We start from the raw sequence: 21,308 nt of genomic DNA on the forward strand, positions 1-21,308 counted from the left end.
CAAAGTATGCCTTTGACATTCAATCAAACTGATGTCCATTGATACTGTCGGGGTTAATTCAGCATGGCCGTACCTGCGGCAGCGGCTGCTGCATGCCGGGTGGAAGGGGCATCCCCGACACATCATGGATGTATCTCTGCTGGTGCTGCGACCTCTGACCCCGGGGTGACCCGTGCATAACCCCCTGGTGGTGGTAGCCCATACTGTGGGCAGTGGCAAGTTCATTGAATCGAGATCTGAAGTGAGGAGACAAACAAAAATACATTGTATGTTCACCAATTAGGATTTAACCCCCGTTGAGGACGAGCTGATTTTGCTCCAAAACGCATAATATCCCGTAGACACTTGCCCGAATATACTCAGGACTTGTCCTCAGCAAGTTAAGGTAGAAGACAGGGAGAACAGTACATTGTAATATTACAAATCACTCTAACCATATATCATTGTACATGCCCGGTACACATCTTGTAGACCAGTAACACATCTACACGTATGATATAATACTTGTATGTAATATTTTTTTTTTATTTTTACATTCAATGCATGAAGGTTGAAATACAGTTGAACCTCTCATATCCGGACAAGTCGGGACCGGGGCTCATCCGGATAAGGGATTTGGCTGGATACGGGAGACTCAACGCTTTATACATGTACATATACATACACATGTACTGATGTAGCCCATTGTAGTACCACATGTAGTAATGTGTATACTGCAACCTTGTCATTGTTACACTCAGTAACAGACCCCAAAATAGAGGTTCGTGTTTGCAAGAATGAAATCATTTTCTTTTATAAATTCTTGGGATGATTTACCTAAATGATTATTAAGAAATGTATCAAGTATATGTAATTCATGTGTGTTTGTGTTGGAGTTCTCAAGGAGTTGGGAATCCCCCTTTCCTCCCGTAATTATTTTTTTTTTAAAATCACGGCGAGATTGCGTCCGTATAATAGAGAGATCCGGATAAAGGGAGGCCGGATAAGAGAGGTTCAACTGTAATGACATTTTTGTCACCTCCAGTTCTTTTTTCAGAAGCCATTTGAACACACAAAATTGGCAGCAGGGCTTTCAGAAGAAATCAGGATGGACTGATTTCTACATCCCACTGCAGATCATATGTGACCGTGCACCTCAAAACGAACATAAAGTCGCACACACTGATTTTGCGTGAGGACTGAAAATAAATGAAATGGGTCAACCTAGTCGAACTTGACTTTTTCATATTTTCTGAAAGAGCGGGTCTTCTTTTACATTATGTAAAATTTGGTATCATAAAACGGGCAGGAAAGTGTGTTTTTTCAGCAGTTTATCTCGAACATTTTTGGTAGAATAGTGTGATTAGGTGTGTCTTTAGAATCCCTTTTTCATTTCTGAAAAACCTTGTCCACACTCTTCACTTTTGACACTAATAACTTTTGAAAGGATAGTGCTACTGCTTTGAAAGTTGGCATTAATTATGGACAGAATGTGTTAATGAGGCATGCTTAATTTCAGTGTAATTTGATAATCCCTTCATTGTTGTTACTCTGGTGGTTTACTTCGTGTTTTTTTGTCCCATTCATCGCACAGCCAGCACGGTTTGGTAAAGCGCTTGAATAGACACTGTACTTCAGAGCCTCTTTTCTCAGTTCACACTTTTCCTGAGTTTGTGCTTTCTTTCCAATATTTAGATAGGTTAGAAGAGTCCATTTGATTTGAGTTATACATCATTTTAAAGCTTAAAGTCTGCTCTTTCAGAATATGGTCTTAACTAAAAATTCATGTCTGGCGACTTTTTTGTGTGTTTTGAGGTGCAGGGTCACATATGGTGCGGGTGATCACTTTCATTTTTGTGTGCGTCCATCAACATACAAAGATTTTGACATACTGTATACGCTATAATTTTCGCGTACATAAATTTTCGCGAATTGGCGCTGTCACACATTTTCGCGAGTGGTTAAATTCGCGATTGGGGGACCAGAGAAAATATGAAGTAGCAAAGAAAGTGTGAATTTTCAACTTACCAGCAAATAAGAATGATACTAATTATACACTGCATGGAAAAGACTTGCCAAACTCTGCGAACTAGTAAGTTAGAATTCAACATTTTTGAAGTGGTTAAGTCCATCGCGCTAGATTTCTGACGAGTGGTCCCCTAGATTTCTGACGAGTGGTCCCCTTCCGATAATGGATTGGCTCTCTAAATACAGTATTCGTAAGTAGACGTGGACGTGCGTAAACAAGCTTAGCCAGTATGGTCTGTTCGGTAAGCCGTGACATGGTATACTAGTACTGAAATGTTAGTATCATCAAGGCAAGGGATTCATTTTGGAAGGTAATATTTTCGCGTGTTGTGAATTTCGTGAATAGCTCCTGACTCGCGAAATTCGCGAAAATAAAACCCCCGCGAAATATATAGCGTATACAGTATATTCTAATTTCAGATTTGCAAGAACAAGACTCTACACACACAGCCCACTGAAACTCAGACATGTACACTGTAAGTAACCTGTTTGCTGTAGTTCTTGCCTCAGTGAATCTTGGAAATGGGAAGGATGTACCCAAAGCATTTCCTCCTCATTTCCAACATTCCAGCACACGTCTTCAAGTTCTTTTTTTTCTATGTGGCACAATGCATCTGGATGATACCACTTGCAAACTTTTGCTAGTCACCTGGGGTGAACCATGAGGGGTCCGCATCATTTGACCGTGTTCTTTACAATTTATACCACTTCACCGAGTTTGCACCCTGCTGTTTGCGAGAAAATGAAGAGGAATCTTTTACTTGCATGTGTTGAGTCACAAGTCCCTCACACACAGGATCTCCATTTTTAATGTCATATCCACGGGATAGTCCAGCATAGGTGACATCGAGGCCCTGTTTCACTAACATGGGGACTACTTTGATGATAGGAGTACAAATAATTGTTTGTCTCGCGAAGAAAATCGTAGGTGAGGTGGACAACATTTCACTCGCTACTGCTGCGCTTTGTCAGGTACAATGAAACACAACAGTGCATCCACGCAGGTTATAGTTAACCTGAGTTATCAACCTGACGAAGCTCAGTCATAGCGGGCGAAACTTTGTACACCCCACCAACGATTTTCTTCGCGAGACAAATGATTATTTGTACCTCTATCGTCATAGAACTCACCGCGATGGTCACCATCTTCTCAAGCATTGCACAGGAACTACTGTACAATTGGGCCAAACGGTGAATTCAAAGTTGGGAAAGATTCAGTTCAGATCAAGGATACCTAGACATTCAAAATATATATTCTAAAATGTGGCAAGGTGGGTGCAAGATACATGTATCGTTCTCAAATGGCTTAATAGTGAAATATTTCTGGACTTCTTAGGACTGATCCCGAAATTGTTCCTGAGATCAGTTGAATCAAACTTAGGATTGATTTTTTTTGGCATAACAGTGAAACAGCCCCACAGTTTTATGTCTCACCTCTCCACCTGTTCTGACGCCCGACGCTGCCTCACCGGCTGGGGCACCACGTCGGCCTGCCCATCGCCCTCCTTCCGCTCGATGTCATGCTGCTGCCGGTGGTGATGATGGTGGTGGTGGTGGTGGTGATGACGAGGGTGTCGATTGTCCTCGCGATGACGGTGGCGATGTCGCTGCTGCAGGACAACAACAGACATCACTGATTTGATTTGTATTCATGGGGCACACAAAATTAAAAATCTTGAAAAATTAGCACCCATTACAACTAGTACACTTTATTCAAAAGATGTTAAACTTCACATCATTCACTATTCACACATTTAAGGGGTATGCGCAATTGATATCAAAGTACACTATGTAGAGTTCACATTAAAGAAATATGTGTTTTCATGGGATGCAAAAATTGGTGCCCTACCGAATGACTACAGAGTCATCTACTGCTTGTAAAAGGTATTCATACACAAATAGCATCTGAGAATAAAATTTATTGTAAGCAAAGACTCTTTAGTTTTTGTTTTGCGACAGTAGGTCAATATAAATTTTTACAGCAATTCACACTAATATGTTATACAAACTGTACTGTAAGTACAATGTATACCATACAAACTGTACCGGTATCTCTATAATAGGGAGCTTTAGATTTTGACGCGTGGACGTTTGAGCCGACGCTTGCGCTAGATGTTCTCCTCTCCCTGCGTCGTGTGGAAAAGTAGCTTTAGATTACGCTGGGACGCAACGTTTAAAAAATAAAATCGCGCCCCCATATGATCAGTGCATGAAGAAGCTCTCTGCGTCGCAAACTGTGCGGACGTGAAAATAGCCCACTACGTGTAGTAAACAACTCAGGCGACGCAAGCTAAAAATAGATTGACTTTACGCGCGCTACTGCGCAAGCTCAGATCATGTTTTTTTCCTTTGAACGTCCGCGCGTCTAAAATCTAAAGCTCCCTAATAACAAGGCAAAAACATTGTAATGAAATCATCACTAAACTTTCATTTGTTGATACTCAAAGGTAATAACAATAATTGTACATGACAGCGTCATCTGTTTTCCCATCACAGTTTGTTCGCTTGCTTACAGCCGTATGTACAAACTGTAATTTGAACAACAGAACATGACCTATGACATACAAATTTGTGTCTCATGTTATTTCAGATGGGTACCCTATCTTGCTTCTGGCTGAAATGCAGTGCTGTGTACTGATTCACTGGGATCAATACTCTCAGCAGCCAATGCTCTACACAAGAAACATGGCACCACTCTCCCATCTCTAGCGGCGAGAATACAGTGTACACATGAGCTCGCGGCACAATCTCATGGACCATTAAGCCCCTCTCAGTCAAAGAAGTAGACTGGGTGCATTGCTAAGTAGACGGCCCAGCTGCCATCTCCATTGGCTAGGAAGGGGGTGGGGGGGGGGAACAGGCAGGGACAATATTGTCTAGACGTTTTGAAAGTGTAGCTCTTTACTTTCTCACACATGTCCATGTTGTTTATTAAGTCTCTCGCTACAGTCAACAATTTGTTTGAGTGCAATGTCAAGGAAAGTTTGGGTTAAAATTAATATTTGAGTACTTAATATCCTGCAATAGCTTTAAATCCTTTGCGACACAGAGCAAAACAAAAACCAGTAAAATACATAAAAGATTTAATGCCTGCCATTTCTATATCTTTTTCTAACTAAACCAATTCATTTCAATCAATTCATTTTAATGGATTTTTTTTTTTTTTTTTGGGGGGGGGTTTATAATGGCAGAAGAATCATCTATATCCTTGTTATTGTTATCAAAATATCATTATGAGAAGTAGTAGTGTAGCATGTTCATTATTATCAATATGATTCATATCATTATTGAATATGTACAGACATTCAATACGCTTTCTAAATATACACCAAAGAAACTCCAATATATCCTTCTAAAATATATTTGAAGCATGTGCTGTCTTCAGCCAGAGTCATAGCAGACATTTTACAGAGAAAAGGTCTGAAATTATCTTGGTTGCACCGTGGAAGTCTATGATTTTTTTTTCTTCTTTTTTTTTTTTGTTGTTGTCTGAACATTCTTTCCAATGAATACTACATTTGAAACACAAATAAAACTTTGAGCTTCAAGTCTAAGGTTTCCCTCCTCACACGAGGGTCATTCTCCTGACGAATCCACCGTGATTCATCACGAGCATCCGTTCCAAGAAGCTCGCCCTCTGGCACCGAGTGAAATTCAAACAGTGCGTTTTGCCCAGAGGCACCTGAAAAGAGCGAGCAGATGCTCGCGATTCACGTTTTCCACTTCGCGGGTTTCAGTCGAGATCCATTTGTTCTGAATGGCAGGTGATGAAACCCATCAGTGATCAGCAAATTTTTCTGCGTCGGGTATCAAACTGTGACTTGCAACATGTATACCAAAAGGTAATGGGTATTCAATGATTAAATTCAACATGGAGCAAGCAGTTCATTATGTTGGTCACAAGATTTGTTTGTTTGTTGTTTTCTTTCTTTCTTTTTACTGAGTTTCACTACTTTCTGTTCTGAATGCTAAGTGAATTGTGGGTAATGAAGGTCAAAAGTTCACTCTTGAAGTAAACTGAATTCAACTGATATAAAACCAACTTGTTAAGTTAGTCAGGAAAGGTTTCTGATTGAGACCCATTGATTTTGTTCTTGATGGTAACTGATAAAATCTATCCATGATACACAAAATTTCTGTGTTCGATATCAAACTGCGAGTTCAGCAGGTACGAAATCTACAGCTTTAAGTCAGTCAAACATGTCCATTTAAACATCTAAAATGAAATGTCATGTCTTTAGTTCTGACAGGTACAATGTAGAATGTACTAGATGATGAATTTGTATAATGTTTTTCAAGTCTTCCTGTTTGATATCAAACTGTGAGTTTTGAACACATTTTGAGCCGACAGATAAAGTCATTCTGACAGTGTGGCTTTTTTCATTTTTTTTCAGATAATGGTGATTCACTCTCTTCTGTTGTGATGGTACATGTATGTAAACAATTTGTAATATATTTTCCCTGTCCAAGCAAGCTGCGCTTTCACCATGTATTAAACCAACAGCTGAATAGGTCAGTCTGATTTTTTTTTTCTTTTAATCAAGATTCACTCCATTTTGTTCTGTATGGTAGCCGAAGAAATCCACTGAGGGAGTATGTGCCTCTTTATAGTGTATGCTCATCAGTAACACAGGGCTGCACCCTTCTCTACTGGTCCGACCTTTCTGTCGGGCCAGTAGGTATCCAGTTTTTCCATTTTTTACTGGTCCATACCCGAAAAAGTTACTGGTCCGACAGTGATTTTTCCTGGTAAGGGACTGTCGGACCAGTGCCAGTGTGCAGCATTGGGTAACATTTGACTCCGGTCAAGATTCTTTGACTGTGTGTGTATTTACATAGACATCAGCAATTCAGCTGTACACAGTAAGCTACAGGGGTTCTGACTATATCCCAAGTCAGGCCAGCCTCCCACTCCGTGGCATTCCCAAGCTCAAATTCTTAAAATTTTGGTATGAAATGGGCAGGAGATCACACTGACAACAGAGATGTAGCGATGTACTAGTACTCACCGAGTGCTGCTGTTTGTGTTTGTGGGGTTAACAGGTTAACATTTTGGTATGAAAGGGGCAGGAGATCACACTGACAACAGTGATGTAGCGATGTACTAGTACTCACCGAGTGCTGCTGTTTGTGTTTGTGGGGTTAACGGGTTAACATTTTGGTATGAAAGGGGCAGGAGATCACACTGACAACAGTGATGTAGCGATGTACTCACTGAGTGCTGCTGTTTGTGTTTGTGGGGTTAACGGGTTAACATTTTGGTATGAAATGGGCAGGAGATCACACTGAAAACAGTGATGTAGCGATGTACTCACCGAGTGCTGCTGTTTGTGTTTGTGGGGTTAACGGGTTAACATTTTGGTATGAAAGGGGCAGGAGATCACACTGACAACAGTGATGTAGCAATGTACTCACCGAGTGCTGCTGTTTGTGTTTGTGGGGTTAACGGGTTAACATTTTGGTATGAAATGGGCAGGAGATCACACTGAAAACAATGATGTAGCGATGTACTCACCGAGTGCTGCTGTTTGTGTTTGTGGGGTTAACGGGTTAACATTTTGGTATGAAAGGGGCAGGAGATCACACTGACAACAATGATGTAGCGATGTACTCACCGAGTGCTGCTGTTTGTGTTTGTGGGGTTAACGGGTTAACATTTTGGTATGAAAGGGGGCAGGAGATCACACTGACTACAGTGATGTAGCGATGTACTCACCGAGTGCTGCTGTTTGTGTTTGTGGGGTTAACGGGTTAACATTTTGGTATGAAATGGGCAGGAGATCACACTGAAAACAGTGATGTAGCGATGTACTCACCGAGTGCTGCTGTTTGTGTTTGTGGGGCTCCACCTCGTCCTGCCTCGCCTCCGTGTTCAGCTTCAGGGTCTGTGGGTGAAGAGAAGGAGAAGGGAGATGGAGAAAAAAGTGATGTAAAGTGACGAGGCTCTCAATTCACACATCGTTGCCATGGCAACAGGGATGCACTTAATGGCACAGGTGGTAGGGTGTTTTGGTTCAGACTCCGAGAAGACGATCCTTGACTCAAATCCTAGACATGGTTGGTTTCTGATGCCAGCTTGAGCAATGCAGTGTTCCCTGCACAAAATTGTATGCAGAACTCAGTCATGACATTTTGCTTACTTTTTTATATCTCATGTGAAGATGTCCCTCGTTTAAAACTCACTGTGAAATTGTGTGCAGAACCCAGCCAAAAAACTTTGCTTGAATCATGTATAGAAGTCCCTTGTATACGCCTAGATGTTGGACAGGCACAATCCAACATGCACATAAGCTGCATCATAATTGTACATTTTTATGCACTGATGACTATTGATTTATCAAAATTATTCATTTAGGTATTCATACATGTATTCTAATCTTTTTATTTAGCAATCATGCTATACTGTACTTGAGTTGAGGTCTAGTCCATACAGTCTCGCCGATTTCAGTTTGGTTTGTTTTTCATTTATTAACAAAAAATTTACGGATTGTATGCTCCTCATCAATACAGCACCTTTAAAATCATGAGAAAATATGATCTGTGCATATCAGTATGTGTATAAAATGTTCACATTCTGCAGATGGATATTTGGTATTTGAGGACTGTGCTTCTATTGAGCTGTGAGGTATATTGGTATGTGTTTAATAGTGCACACACATTATAGCAGAGGGAGAGGGGGTTGTGAATTGTGTGTTGTATCAGCCGCCACTTAGTTTCATGCACTGAGGAGCATGGAATGAAGTAGCCTCATTCAAGGCATTTGTAACATGCTGTTGGTAGGATCGACAATCACTGGGGAAGGTAGTCAAAGCCGACTGCCAAGAGAGCCTTTATAATTATGAGCAAATATTATTATTCATGAGGTAGTACAAAACCCAACCAGTGATCACTCCTTGTGAATTATTTTCGGTTAGCCACTTCAATCAGTGGAATTGCCAGATGAGCTGATCGGTGCAAAACGTACAGTACTTGCATACTGTAAAACATGGTGTTTTCGCAGCGTGAAATTTTGCGAACTGGAGCTGACCGCCTTTTTCACGGAATGAACTTTTTGCGAAGTGCCTCTGGCATTCAATGCATGATCGATAGTGTAGACAAGAACTTTTGCTTGCATTTTGATTTTGCAAATCTTGGCTCCTATGGCAAAATGTGCAAAATTAAAATGCACATGAACATTCCTCATTTCACAGTAAGGTTCTTTAAACTGAGCTCTACTACAGTGTACATGAAAATGTCTGAGGCGGTCTACCAAATGCCAAAATTCAGCGAGTCAAAGGCACCAAGTTTAATATATTGAGAAATTCAGATAAGTCTCCAGAGGTCAACTCATCTTGATAGGGCTTGATTCTAGCTGGTGGCCTAACTCCCACTGGTCCCAGCAGGAGTCACAATCCTCTACTCACCTGGCTTCCTAAATTAATACAGGGAGAGGGCCTGTGACAAAGGCTAGCTACACAAAGTAACATTGATCCACTGCCCTGCACCACAGCAGCACTCAGTTCGTGAACTTTACTTTGCAAGGCCCTGCTGTTTAATGTCACAACATCAAAAGTAAAAAGAAAATGAAATCTACTGCCGGAAATAAGAACAGTCTCACCTGATTTAAAGGGGCAGTTTCTTCCCATCGGCAACAAAGGGGCAGTTCACCTCACATAACATTACAATTTACATGGATTTAGTCAACGAAAAAAAAAAGATCTAATTGCAAAACACTTCGTGAAAAGACTGAGAACAATTGGACCAGTATCCATCTGATAGAAAATTTTCAGTTTCTTGATATTTACTGTTATAGCTGATAGAACTCTATGTAATTTTCTTACAGTGTACAAAATATGTGCATGGCCCAGACTTACCTGGATTATTGGAGCATTGTATTAACAGAGCTCAAAACCAAAAGGAAAGAACCATAAATCTTCAAAGAAACTGCCATTGAGGTGGCACAGTGCAGCAGTTTAACAGGGAAGCCATCACCATATTAAAAAATGGCAGCGTATTCAATTGCATTCTAATTCTTAATTATCCAAGTTAGTTTCAGAATGTTACAGTGCTAATCACTGGGAAAATCACAGTGAGGACTTTATACAATGATGACAGCCCTCATTGCTAGGCCAATTCACTCTCTGCCAAAACAAAGCATTTGGTATACCAGTGACAGAGAAGAAGACATTACACTCTTATTAAACTTGTATGATAAAGTGCACTGTAAAAGTGGATATTTTCACGTGAGTCATTTTTCACGCTCAGCCGCGTAAGATGAATTTTGCGAGTTTTTAATTCCGCAGACTCAAGACTTAACACGGCACATTTGGTACATATGATATGCAAAAATATTCAAGAGCTCTTATTTTCGCGCTAGTTTCTGGTCACGCAAAATGCACAAAAATTTTTACATTAAAAACTACACATAATTGTATGAAAGTATTCTTTAAGGAGAATCATATCACTGTTGCTTAATTACAAATACTTCAAGCACCTTCTGGTGGCCTCGGGACAACAAGTTTCAGTTGCAAAGCTATTGTTACATCTTGGCAAAGTAACTGAAACATTTTGTCAGATGTTGGGTTTTGCAAGGTCAATTTCATTTGAGTTCATGACGCACCTGCTGGTTTTCACACCCCAGCATAATTTAGATTTAAGCACTGTGTCTTGAGAAACACTATCAATATTGTCGACGAGTAAACAAGACTTCAACAAATTCTCTCAAATTGTGGGCAATATATGAAAACACGGGGATAGACTACATGGAAATATTAAGGTGTTGCAGAGAATTCGGATTGTACAGAGTTAACTATTCTTCTTCCGCCATCTACCTTTTAAATGTTCCTCATTACTATCATTTTCACTGTTGTCATTTTATGATCAGCATCACTATTGGCATATTCACCATGGTTACCACAGTGTATGTCCTCATCAATATTATTGTCAGCAGTATCATTGTTCTTTTCATCATCTCCTTTATTGTTATCCTCACTGTCGCTTCAATCATGATTGTCATCATTATCATCAATACCGTCCAAAGTATCCTTAAACATTTATAATCACTATCACCTTTGTCATCCTCCTCTTCTTCCTTCTCTTTCTCACCTTCCTGTTCTTCATCAGCATGATCACTAGTGTCCTTATAATATTCATCACCATTATCCTCCTCCTCCTTCTTCATTCCCTCCTCCTCTTCCTCCTCCTCCATCTCATCCCCTTCATCAGAATGATCATCAGTTTCTTTATCACAATCACCACCATCCTTCCTATTCCTCATCCTCCTCCTCCTCATCCTCATCATCACCATCATCACTGTCATAATCATCATCATCATCATCATCATCATCATCATCATCATCTCTATCCTTACTGCTACTGTCCTCATTTCCATCATCATCAGTACCACCATCATCATCACCATCATCATCACCATCCTTACTTCTAGTGTCTTCATATCCATCATCATCAGCACAAGTACCATCATTATCATCATCATCATTATCATCTTCTTCATCATCATCATCACCATCATCATCCCCATAATCACCATGATCATCATCATCATTATCACCATTATCCTTACTGCCACTGTCTTCATTTCCATGATCATCATCATCACCGCCCTTACTACTTCTGTATTCATTTCCATCATCAGTACCACCACCACCACCACCATCATCATCATCATCATTATCATTATCCTTACTGCCATTGTCCTCATTTTCATCATCATCACCATCATCACCACCATCCTTACTGGTAGTGTCCTCATTTCCATCATCATCAGTACCACCATCATCATCACCATCATCACCAACATCCTTACTGCTAGTGCCCTCATTTTCATCATCACCAGCACCAGTACCATCATCATCATCATCATCATCATCATCATCATCATTATCCTTACTACTACTGTCCTCATTTCCATCATCATCATCACCATCCTCACTGTTAGTGTCCTCATTTTCATCATCATCATCACCAGTACCATCATCATCATCATCATCATCATTATCCTTACTGCCACTGTCTTCATTTTCATCATCATCATCATCACCACCCTTACTGCAACTGTATTTACTTTCATCATCATCAGTACCATTATCATCATCATCACCACCCTTACTGCTAGTGTATTCATTTCCATCACCTTCAGCATCAGCATCAGTACCATCATCATTATTATCCTTATTGCCACTGTCTTCATTTTCATCATCATCATCACCACCCTCACTGGCAGTGTCCTCATTTCCATCATCATCATCAGCAGCATTAGTACCATCATCATCATTATCATTACTGCCATTGTCTTCATTTTTTTTTTATCATCATCATCATCATCATCATCATCATCATCATCATCATCGTCATCACTACCCCTTACTGCTACTGTATTCATTTCCATTATTATCATCATCAGTACCATCATCATTATCATTATCCTTACTGCCACTGTCCTAATTTTATAATGATCAGTACCATCAGCATGTCATCCATATTGTCACTGAGCATCATCACCACCACCCCACCACCATCTGAAATGCCATCTCATCATTATCCCCATTATATCAATACCACTATTTTCATTCTCCTCACGTCATTGAGAGCACACTTGTACATCTTTTAAAATAGCCTACTGCCAAATACATTAAAGTTATCAAGAATAGCCAAAGACGCAAGTAAAATCTTCAACACACTTCCAGCAAACAGCACTCCAAAATGTTTTGTTGACATGGCAACAAGGTATGTGCAATTTGGATGAATAGCAATTTAGTTCTAATATGAATCAAAAACTTTTCAAAGTTTAGACACTGATAATTTAGTTGAAAGTGTTTTAACTTCTATGCAATAGATTTGCCAATAACAATCATTCATCAGAAAATATTGTATGTCTCCTATCTCAAGGCATAGACACTGCAACCCACGATTTGTACTCATAGATAATGCATAAAGATTACAGGATACATATGGAGAGTTAACAGGCTGCAATTTTGCTGCAGATCTGATGCTATGACATCTTGTGTTTGAAGAAAGACAGCAAAAAAAAAAGAAGATACACAGACTGCCGTCCACTGGACAACATCATCCACTTCAGTGTCCTGGGATTTTTGGATGATGGATGCACAAGCGAAGCTCATGAATTCTTGAATGCGGCTCTTAAGCGTCCATAATAAAACGCTGCACGTTTTCTGGCTGATGCGCGAGTGCCATCAAGACTTCCTGGACCTTCTGAGTACTAGTCTTAGGCTCACAGACCCGCTGTTATCAAGATATTTGGAAAATCATTATTCCTAGGTACAAGGGGTATGTTGTAAATGCAGTTGTAAGGCAAAGTTGATGTGTTTCTCTCACATTGGTTAACTTATAATTGTCCAATTCGTTCTTATTTTGTGTACATTTAAAGCATCGTAATTGTATGCAAGGCCATGTTAGTCTGCAGACTTACTGTTCTAAATGTTTCTTTCTATGTGCAATGAAAGTGAAATCGGACTGAACTGAATTGAATTTCAATCTAATTTCTGTCCAATACAAAATACAGGCCTGTGTACACGTTAATATTTAAAGGAACTTTTACTGAATGACAAGATGATGATTTCTGTGAGTGTAAATTCCTCTAAGGATTTGTTTGGTCAAAGGTTACTACAAAAGTGGAAATTTTTGTGTATTTCGCATGACCAGACACCAGCGCTAGAAAAAAAAAAAAAATGTGACTTTTTTTTTTTTCATATGTTCCATAAATGTCTGGATTCCACAGTATTCAGAACAAATAAAATTACACTTACCTGGCTATAAAGGCAAAAAATTACTCATGCAAAAATAACCGCTTTTTACAGCACCCTGTTAGGTCTAGAAGACAGGGGTCTGAATGTAAAAGACTATCTGGTTGGTAGGGCACTACTACAATGTAGGTTACCACCAGTAGCGATCAAAATTGGATGACATTGGAGTGGTCTTTTCGGGAGCAATTTGCTTTCTTTTCCCTGAAGACAGTAAAGCAATGAAGGCTTAATCACTCAGCAATTAGCCCTCCTGTGGAGCGGGGGAACAGAGGGTCATTCTCTGGCAGAAAAAAGGGGGCCATACACCATACATGGAGGGCAGGGAGTTGGCTTATGCAATTCCTTTATACCACATTCAAGAAGATGTTATATTAGAGTTAGATCGGATGGAATAGCATGTCAAAAATGTCATCAAAATTGAACATAGTATTCACCTGTACATCAAACAAAACTTTTGAAATTTGAGGACTAATTAGTCTAAACTTGCATAAGATAATTATTATATTCCTGGTAGTAGGGACAGTACATCACAGTGAATAGACTTTCAATTGAACTTAGAGTTTGAATCCCCCCCCCCCCCCCATCCCCGAACAAATATCCTCGGACCAGAGGGTTTTACCCCCCCCCCCCCCCCCACCTAATTAATGTCCCCCTCAACTAGAATATGTCTAACGAATGGGTACCTGGTAATGCTACAGTACAACCGCTGACAGGGTCCCGTGGTAGAGCAGTCGCAATACTGAAGAGGCTACCCTTGATAAAAAATGAAATAAAATAAAATACTGATAGCAAGATATAGCCATTATATAATATCACACTTACCAATATCAGTTCATTGAGGCAGCACAAGAATTCCATCTTGCTGGAGGAGTATTACTAATGTCCAATAGAAAATAATAATCCAGCGCCTGGCAGAACTATCGACATTGACTGAGATCCTCAAAATTCGGGAGAAAAGAGTTGAGTTTCTCATTCGTTGTCTGCCATCAAATGTACAGATTCACACCATCTCAGATTGCTACTTCTGGCCTATTACACTGTGATGGAGTATATGATGCAATGATATAGACTTGTGTAGAAAAAAAAATGTAGAAAAAAAATAAACAGCAATTTACTCGCTTTAAGATACAGAAATCAACTGCTTAGAGACGAAGAATAATTTCCCGTAGTCCAGTGGTTTGATGTAGAGGACCGAAGTTGGAAGGTCAGTGGTTCAAGCCTACAATCATGTATGCACTGAAAGAAATCAAGATCCATGTACACTCAGAGTGGTGAACGGCCCACTGAATTTCTAAAGGTCAGTGTTCCTCTCCAGGTAAATTCTTCTGAGAATATGCACACAAAATCAATGTCGATGGACCAAAGGAATACATTATTTCTCCTTGAGAAGTTTAATAAACAAGTGTCTTCAAGATAAAGAGTCATGGTGTCATTACCAATTCACCTCACAGGTCAAGAGAAATGATAAACATCTCTATCATCTCGTGAATAGAGCTGTAATAATTGATATTCTTGTTTGCGCTTGTCAAAGACATTCTGCTGTCGGAATACATAATACGGGACGAACAGCTGAAAATCTGAAGAGGTTCCAGCTGACCGCAACCTGTAAGTGCCTGCTCATATCCTGCTATTCATTTTAAAGGTCCAAAAAGAAAAACTAAAACAAAACACATGCACAGGTCCAACAAGCCTCTTGTATGCCGATGTCAATCAAACACTCGAAACTTATTACGTGTCCGGTCACAGTCTCCTTAATTGGGTCAAGTCGATTCAGCATCTTGTGCGATGAATCCCATTCACCCTGCCAAAAATGCTTCCAGCACGGATATCATATCAGTAGCGATCTCCATTCGCCTTCACCAAGGTATTCAAAGTTCCAAGGTATCGGCGCATCACCGGAAAAATCTTCAGATCGAATGCGAGTAACACAATTCCTCCGTTGCACCAAACAAAACACGTTCTCTGCGGCTAGACAGCGATCGCGGCAACAGGGTCAGAATCTGGTGTCTCAAGGCTTCGAGATGCAAATTGGCAACGTCTCAGTAGCAAAAGTCGTGACATTGACACCAAGAAGCAGGTAAGCAGAGCGCTAGAAAACAACAAGCAGGTGACACAAATTCCTCCCAAAGGGAGGGAAAAAAGAGGAAAAGAAATAAAGCTGAAGTCAAGACACAGGTCGCACCTTCTCAACGACTAATCGCACAATAAGCCTTGACAACTATTAATGGGCAATTACAATGATTTACACGTAGGTTGCCTGTCCCCGCTCATCCCAAGATATGTCGGAATCGTCTTGGTAACACGATACGCTGATTCCCACACTCATCATCCTCCTCCTGTGAGTGAACCCAACAAAATTCCACTTGCAAATTGTCTTGTCTCTCAAGCTGCCCCCCTCAAGGTGCATCTGAAGTGGAGTAGGGAAGTTTGAGTCATCGGTGTGGGCCAACCACTCTTCTTCTGCGGGCACTCCAATTTGTCAAAGATCCCAATCGCTAATCCACTTTGTCTCCTCTGCTCTCCCTCCCGGTGTCCCGGTCCATAGATCTCTGCTTTGCTTCCAGAATGGGGAGGACGGGGAGAGATGGATACAATCTTGAAAATCAGCTGCTTTGAGTGGATATGTGTGACAGGACTGCTACTATCAATCACAAACACCGCTCCCAAAACCTGTTTTTTCCCTCCCTCCCTGCAGTCAATCAAGTCCCTTTGCTTCCCCCAATACAGGTGATTTCCCTCTCAAAATGAATGTTGAATTTGCCCCATAAATCTCGGCAAGAATCGCTGCGCTCCACGGAGGCGATGGAAGAGAGATGACGGAAGGGCTGCATGACATTCCCAGCACCTTCGTTCCCGAATTTAATGACGCTGCCGCAAAGTGGGTAGACACATTATTTAGGACTTCCAGCCAGCTACGTGACACTTAACTCTTCACCAGCCTAGCTACCATCTTTTGTTGATCAGAGGCAGGCAAAGTTTGTAGCATTCACTCAGAGCCAACATTAGAAAAACGGAACATGATAAACCATACAAATCAAGGACACACAAGAGTTATTTTAACAACGTGTATACATCACGTGCATTGGCAATTCAGAACCTTAGGCTTGGAGCTTGTGGCGCACAGCGTTATTGAACAATTAGAGTCAAATATGGTGAAATCCTGAGCAATCAATGATTTGCTCTATCCAAAAATTGCAAAGGAAATCCTCACGCTAATGAGGCAGTCAATGACTTTTCTCTGTAAAAATCCAGTTTAACTCTCTCAGTATCATAGGTGACAAGCTTGTATATCATGTCAATAGCATTAAAGAACAGTGGACTCAAACGGATTAAATGCGCTCCTGGCGTTTGCCAGCATCCACGCAAGAACCTGCGGAGAAGTTCCAAGGATTTCCTGATGCTACCACTGGGAGGAGTCCACCAGTTGACAGGTCATGTCTGAGTAGTGTACCTCACAACTGATGATGTCAGATCCCAAGCTGTCAGTAGCCCATCCTGACCAGTCATTATATTGTTGAAGAGTGTGACATCAATTAAACCCACTGCCTGCAAGGAATGGATGGACCCTGTGAAAAAATCTGTGAAGATTTCAGAGACCCAGTAAGGAATGGGTTAAAGACACAAGTTTATTTCTGCCCAGGGTGCTGGTGTGCTGACTGAAGAAGGCCTATGTAGTACTGGTCATCCAACCGGGATAGTCTGTTTGCATCATCCTGTCCTTCCTCTGGGGAGCTGAGTAGCAGCAACACCTTGAAGCAAAGAATGTTCAAGTTCTGGAGGACATGGTGGAGTATTTCTGAATAGAGGCTAATGCCCTCAAGGCTGCAGGGTGACACAGTATTAAAGTGGACACCTCACAGGGATCAAGGTTTTGGGGTGGCCCTGCAGCAATTTCCAAAGGAATGTTCTTCCTTCTTCTTGTAAAATCATATCATAGCAGGTCCTTTCTTTAATTTTTCTTCATCCTCACGAGAATTATCTTGTCATTGTGAGAGAAAAGGTCCACAAATAGAACTTAAGTCCATGAAAAGGGATTCAAGAGTTGACTGGTTCTCCAACTGCCACCTCTGTTCAAGGAGAAAAGTTTTTAAAGTTCCTGAGAGTTTGCTTCCTGGAGACAGAAAAATAGTGTTCCCTCTTCAAGACCACCTGCTGGGATATTTGATTCACAACATGACGAGTAGGGAGGCAGGTGAACATGAATGCTTCTGTCCCATTGGCTGAATTTGATGTAAGTCTTTGCCCTCACTGCCTCAAGCCCACTGGTCCTGCTTCAGTCTAAAGGAGAAAGTTTTCTTTCCGCTATTTTCCCAGGTGTGCTTTCATTCTGAGAAAAGGGTCTCTGAGGAAAGGAGTGCTGCATTGAGCCTGGACAACCTGAAACACTACTTCCGCATTGTTCAGTCCCAGACAAGCAATTATGCGTAAGCGGGCCTGACACTGACACAAAGACTTTCCCACCGTGCTCAGACGGAGGGGATAACAAGCCGCGGGGCAAGCCAACACCGGCTTTTCTCAGCTCTGCTCCCATGTAAGCAGACACCGATCTCAGCATTGCAAAGAGAACCTTATCTCCAGCATTTTTTCTTTAACTTTTTTTCCAATTTTTACAGAGTTCATTGGTTCCATAATCACTCATTTTGTGCACATAACCACTGGGAGAGTTTGGGCACCAAGCTCAAATTTCAAGTCAAGCGAAAGTTTTGGAACCTCGCCCCCAGCACCTTCCAGAATGTTCTATGACAAAATACCAAGAGGAATAGCCAAGTTTCTTCCTCTTTCACAAACACAGGAAATAAAGACATCTAGAGAGAAAACTTCATGGACAATTAGAAGAAACATCACAGACAGTTAGAGAAAACTTTATGGACAACAACGTTTAACACTGTGTGCTTTGATTGCTGCTAGGCACAGAAAACTCATACTAGCATCATGCACAGTGTCCAAAGCCCCTGGCACACAAAAGGGTTGAAGAAGCTTGCAAGAAGACTACATTCAAGTACTACACTGATATGAAAGCTTCCCCTAAAGAGTAGCACTCTTGACAAGGTGTGCATCATACCCACATGGGACTATGAATGTACAAACTGTATGTTGGTCTTTGTCAGTAGAAAATGGCATCCCTCAAATGAATCTGTCCTCCTGCTCTAGCACCAAGGACAATACGCAGTGGAAATTCTAGAAGACATAAAAATTAATATGATGTGCAACATTATGAACAATCTACAGACTCTGCAGTATGTTGTTGTTGTTGTTGTTTGGTTGTTGTTTTTTTGAGCCCCTCTCGCTCCCACCATATCTTTCTCTATCACTCTCTCTCTTCTATCATCTCAAAGAGCACAGATTAATCCAAGAACTGTGCATTATGAATGCAAATAATCATCCGATGCTATAGATTAAACATACTGCAACGTAAAATTTTGCTTTGTTCTCCTTTGTCTTTCTCACTCTATCTCTTTGTCTCTCCCTCTCTCTGTGTTACTTTGATAGATAACTGATTGCAAGTGGATTTTCTTTTAAGTGCAACTATGGGAAGGTACCATTAGAGATGAATATCAAGGCAACCATAACAAAATGCAGAGTTTGGTCCTTTTTTTTTTCTTGAAAGAAACTAATCAATTTTGAAATATTAACTGAAACATATACCATAACCCTAAATTCCACTATGAATAAAGAAAAATGGTATCCGGTAACATGAGCTTAGTATCTCAATGCAGAATAAATACATAACAAAAGAATAAATTTATCCACTACAGCCTAAAACACACACACACACAAACACACACACACACACAAGACCCCCCTCCCCCACCCCATTTTCTGAGCTGGACATCCCCCCCCCCCCCTCACTTTAGCTCTCTCTTGCTTTGCCCCCTTCCATGCCTAAACAGCTGCCCCCATTGTTCATTTATGAACAGGTTCTGAATTATGCATGAGGTGCTTTGTTGTTTCTACCACTGGGCATAGCATCATGTATGCATGGTGAGGTCCCCAACATCAACCGTTTTCCCCAACACACAGATGTATCCATATTAGCAGTGGAAAAGCATGGCTCTTGTGCTATGAGGCAGTTGCCTCAGTCCGCAATCTGCAGTTCACTATGATGATACCGGTACTATAACAAATCTATTTGATTGGTCTTACTCTACACTCCTTGTCGAGAAACGGCATCAGATTTTTTTTTAATCTCTAAAGGTCTTTCTTATAAACATCTCAATTCATTTTAATAGATTTCCCTTTTTGACGAAAAAGTTTATCGCTTAGATTAGAGGTGGGCTATAGAGGGTCAATTTTAGGTCATATTTTCAGAACATGCTCATCACACCTTAGTTTGATGACTTTTTGCCTACTGACACCATTTTTGAAAAAAAGAACGAAAAAAATGCAAAATCCGGGGTGCCCCGGCCGAAATCGTAAAAAATCCAAGATGGCCGCCGTTTTGGCTTGAAAAAGACATTTTTGGCCATAACTCGGCTATTTTTTGGTCCATTGTGATGGTTTTGGTATCTAACCCCATGTTTTAGGGGTCAAGGAAATGGATTATCATGATAATTTTAGTGGAAAACCTAAGCTTCTACATGAAACTAACCTTTTCCCCGTATTTAGGGTTAAATTTCCTTCTCCTTTACCCCTACCCCAGCCGCCATTTTTTTCACTTTTTTCTGTATATTTTTCAAGTCATGTTAACTACCATACTCTAAATAACAAGTTCTAGCAATCTGGTCTTTTTTTTTACTACCGACAATACAGCAAGAAATATACAAAATAACTTACAGTATACATGTGTCATGCCAATACTGGTATGTGGCTGGTGCATTCAGAATGCATGGTAACTGTGGAACCAGTATTGTACTGTATCTGCTTTATAGTGTCCATTAACATTTTGGTCCTAAGACCTTTAACAATATAAATAAATAAACATAATAATAAATAATAACAAATAACTTACATTATACATGGTTTACCATGCACATATCGGTATAGTGTGGCTTGTGCATTCAGGATGTATGGTACATTGTAACAGAAGCCAGGAGTGCTTATACTGTATCTGCTTTGTAGTGCTGATAAACATTTGGTATTCAGATCTGTAGTGCATGACACATATGTAAACCATGTACATGTATAATGTAAGTTATTTGTATATTTCTTGCTGTATTGTTGCAAGAAAACACCACACTGATAGCTAAAACTTGTTATTAAAAGTATGGTACAATGTAGTTAATATGACTTGAAAAAAATACGGAAAAAAGTGCAAAAATTAGCGGTTGGGGTAGGGGTAAAGTAGAAGGAATATTTATTATATATTTATATTGTTAAAGGTCTTAGGACCAAAATGTTAATGGACACTATAAAGCAAATACAGTACAATACTGGTTCCACAGTTACCATGCATTCTGAATGCACCAGCCACATACCAGTATTGGCATGACACATGTATACCGTAAGTTATTTTGTATATTTCTTGCTGTATTGTCGGTAGTAAAAAAAAAGACCAGATTGCTAGAACTTGTTATTTAGAGTATGGTAGTTAACATGACT

General features: G+C 40.4%; 1 protein-coding gene across 1 annotated transcript in view; it reads right to left on the bottom strand.

The window, feature by feature from the left end:
- Nucleotides 1–21,308, bottom strand: part of LOC139723309 (uncharacterized) — a 110,876-nt gene that overhangs the window by 32,813 nt on the left and 56,755 nt on the right. Inside the window, exons 4-6 of the mRNA XM_071634573.1 lie at nucleotides 7,824–7,892; nucleotides 3,442–3,617; nucleotides 74–236 (exon numbers count right to left, since the gene is read on the bottom strand). Coding sequence (XP_071490674.1) covers nucleotides 74–236; nucleotides 3,442–3,617; nucleotides 7,824–7,892 — 408 coding nt within the window. The remainder of the gene's footprint in view (nucleotides 1–73; nucleotides 237–3,441; nucleotides 3,618–7,823; nucleotides 7,893–21,308) is intronic.

The sequence above is a fragment of the Diadema antillarum genome, unplaced genomic scaffold (genome assembly GCF_040938485.1).
Source record: "Diadema antillarum isolate AM-2024a unplaced genomic scaffold, OU_Dant_1.0 scf00000014, whole genome shotgun sequence".
NCBI classification, from domain to species: Eukaryota; Metazoa; Echinodermata; class Echinoidea; order Diadematoida; family Diadematidae; genus Diadema; species Diadema antillarum.